The 3,342-nt window shown below is 52.9% G+C and overlaps 1 protein-coding gene across 1 annotated transcript; it reads left to right on the forward strand.

The window, feature by feature from the left end:
- Window positions 1-309: 309 nt before the first annotated feature.
- On the forward strand, window positions 310-1,029 carry Cldn14 (claudin 14). The gene has a single exon (XM_026783422.1). It carries the CDS (start codon window positions 310-312, stop codon window positions 1,027-1,029), a length of 720 nt encoding a protein of 239 aa, XP_026639223.1.
- The last annotated feature ends 2,313 nt before the right edge of the window (window positions 1,030-3,342 follow it).

A 3,342-nucleotide genomic window follows, 5' to 3' on the forward strand; every position in this document is an offset into this window, starting at 1 on the left:
GATGTGAGGTCCCCTGGGGGCTCCAGGAAGCACAGGCTGCTGGGACCTGCATCTCTCTCTTCCAGCTCTGTCCTTCCACCCTATGAAGTCCCCCAAACCATTTTATTTTTAGGATATGTAAATTATCATACCAACTGCCTATGGAAAAGCGTTTCGGTTGCAGAAATAAATGCATCAAGATAATATTTAACCCAGTTCCCTTTTCTCACCCTCCCTTTTGCTTTATTAGGCCACCTGTGGGCACCTAAGGAACAGACCCAGCCCTAGGGACCTGGGCGCTGCCTGGCACGGCTAGCGGAGCCCTTGGCCATGGCCAGCACAGCCGTCCAGCTTCTGGGCTTCCTGCTTAGCTTCCTGGGCATGGTGGGAACGCTCATCACCACCATCCTGCCGCACTGGCGGAGGACAGCCCACGTGGGCACCAACATCCTGACTGCCGTGTCCTACCTGAAGGGGCTGTGGATGGAGTGTGTGTGGCACAGCACGGGCATCTACCAGTGCCAGATCTACCGGTCGCTGCTGGCACTGCCCCGGGACCTGCAGGCGGCGCGGGCGCTCATGGTCATCTCCTGCCTGCTGTCGGGCATGGCCTCCGCCTTTGCTGTGGTGGGCATGAAGTGCACTCGTTGTGCCAAGGGCACACCCGCCAAGACCACCTTCGCGGTGCTGGGGGGTGCGCTCTTCCTGCTGGCCGGCCTCTTGTGCATGGTGGCCGTGTCCTGGACCACCAACGACGTGGTGCAGAATTTCTACAACCCGCTGCTGCCCAGTGGCATGAAGTTCGAGATCGGCCAGGCCCTGTACCTGGGTTTCATCTCCTCGTCTCTGTCCCTCATTGGGGGCACCCTGCTCTGTTTGTCCTGCCAGGATGAGGCTCCCTACAGGCCCTACCAGGCCCAACCCAGAGTTGGGGCCACCACCACAGCCACCGCCCCTGCCTACCACCCACCAGCAGCCTACAAGGACAACCATGCCCCCTCGGTGACCTCAGCCTCGCACAGTGGGTACAGGTTGAATGACTACGTATGAATTCCTTCCCAGGCCTCTGCCAGGGCTGCTGGCCCCCAAGGGAACCACTGACAGATGCAGGGAGGAGGCAGAGACCCATGCACATGGGAAACTGAGCCCAGAACCCTGGGCAGGGTGCTCTTCAAAGCAAAGACTTCTAAAAAGTACTGTTTTTGTATTTATTATATGTATTTATGTGGGTGGTTTAATGAGAGCTCAATAAAGACTGGCTTGGAAGCTTGGCCCACGGGGTCGGTTTGTGACGTGGGAACAAGCCCCTCGGAGGTGGTTCTGAGGTGGATGGCAGTGGGTGCTGCTTCTTCAGGGGTAGAAAAGCTCATCAAAGCCCTAGGAATTTCGAGTATCCTGGTTGGGCAGCCGCCCTAAGGATGAGGACCCCTGAGCCTGACATTCAAGCACTAGCATCCACTAGTGCATGATGGGAAAATCTGAGAAAGCCGATTGCTGTGCCACCAGGACATCACAGAAGCCCTGGAAGTCCAGAGATCAGAGGGACACAGTATTAGGAAGGTTGAGAACCATCTAGAATCATCTGGGTTAGTTACCTGGCGTGTCTGTGAGGAACTTTGGAGACTGGTTAAGGAAGGAAGGAAAAACAACCCAAGGTAGGAAGCACCATCCTGGGGGCGGGGGCACAGGACCAAAAGCAGGAAGCTGCAGCTCAGGGGAATAAGCGTCTGTTGTGGCTACAGTCTGAGGGTTCAGCCATCACAGCGGCAGGAAGATGAGGCAGCCTGTCACGTGGAGTCCACGGTCTGGAAGTGGTGAGTGAGGAATGCTGGCGCTCTCTGACTCTATGCCTGTCCTTGGTTCCCAGCCTTCCTGATGCTGCAACCCTTTTAATCCAGGTCCTCATGCTGCGCTGGCCCTGACCATAGCACCATCTGTATATCATATCTGTACATATGTACATCATCATAACTGTGATTTTGCAGCCATCATAAACCGTAATGTAAATACCTGTCACGCGGCCTCATAGGGGTCGCGACCCACAGGTTGAGAATCACTGTTCTAGAACCTGTCACGTTACAACCAAAGTTAACCATAGTCTCTGACACCAGGCTCTGCCTTGACTTTGCAGGGCTCCCTAGACCCTCGGGTTCCCGAATGTTGGGAGGCCCCCAGGGGCAGGTGGAGCTGAGGAATCTCTTTTGTCTCCTGCAGTCAGTCCCACCCACAATCTGCTCTGTCATTGAAGCCTCACAGGGTTTCTGGGGTCTCCGGGTTTCTACCACTGTGATGAAACACCATGACAGAAAGCAGGTTGGGGAGGAGACGGTTTATTCGCCTTACACTTCCGCACTGTAGTCCATGGACGAAGGAAGTCAGGACAGGAACTCAAGCACGGCAGGAACCTGGAGGCAGGATGCTGTTAGAAGGAGAGGCTGCTTGTTGGTTCCCTGCTGCCCAGCTAGCTTAGACCCGAAATAATCACACAGAAACTGTATTAATTAAAACACTGCTTGGCCCATTAGCTCTAACTTCTTATTGACTAACTCTTACATCGTAATTTAACCCATTTCAAGTAATCTGTGCATCACTACGAGGTCACAAGGTCGTGGCCTACCAGCAAAGTTTCAGCATGTCTGTTTCCGGCAGCTCCATGGCTTCTCTCTAACTCCACCTTCCTCCTCCCGTGCTATAGGCCAAGCCAGTTCTTTATTCATTAACCAATAAAAGCAACACATAGACAGAAGGACCTCCTACAACAGGATGCAGAGGCCATGGGGGTGCTGCTCACTGGCTTGCTCTCTATGGCTTGCTCAGTCTGCTTTGTTATAGAACCCCAGACCACTCTCCCAGGATGGCTGCACCCACTATGGTCTGCACCTCTCCCATCAATCACTAATTGAGAAAACGCCTCACACCCAGATCTTTTGGCAGCATTTTCTCCATTGAGGTTCCTTCCTCTCCAGTGACTCTCTAGTCTGTGTCAAGTTGACATGGAACTATCCAACACACCTGGCAACATGAGGCAGCCAATCAGATAAGAGAGGGCTTGAAGGTCCCCAGGGATGGTGCCTCCCTCATAACCAGCAGCTTGTAAAATGAGGAACTTGATAAAATAAAAGCTGTGTGTACAACTATGGAATTCTCAAAAATGAAAAATTTAAGGAAGGAAAAGGGGTTAGGGAGATCTGAGTTTGTCTCTGGCCTTAGGTAGAGATGTGACAATTCTCAACCACCTGGCAGCCGAAGATACAGCTCAGCTGGTAATATGCTTACCTAGCACAGGTGAGGCCCTTGGTCTTTTTTTTTTTAATTTATTTATTTATTAAAGATTTCTGTCTCTTCCCCGCCACCGCCTCCCAT

Source organism: Microtus ochrogaster, chromosome 2, assembly GCF_000317375.1.
Source record: "Microtus ochrogaster isolate Prairie Vole_2 chromosome 2, MicOch1.0, whole genome shotgun sequence".
Classification (NCBI taxonomy): Eukaryota; Metazoa; Chordata; class Mammalia; order Rodentia; family Cricetidae; genus Microtus; species Microtus ochrogaster.

Excerpts from the sequence above, each read along its gene's own strand:
- Cldn14 (XM_026783422.1), top strand. The coding sequence starts at position 310 with ATGGCCAGCACAGCCGTCCAGCTTCTGGGCTTCCTGCTTAGCTTCCTG.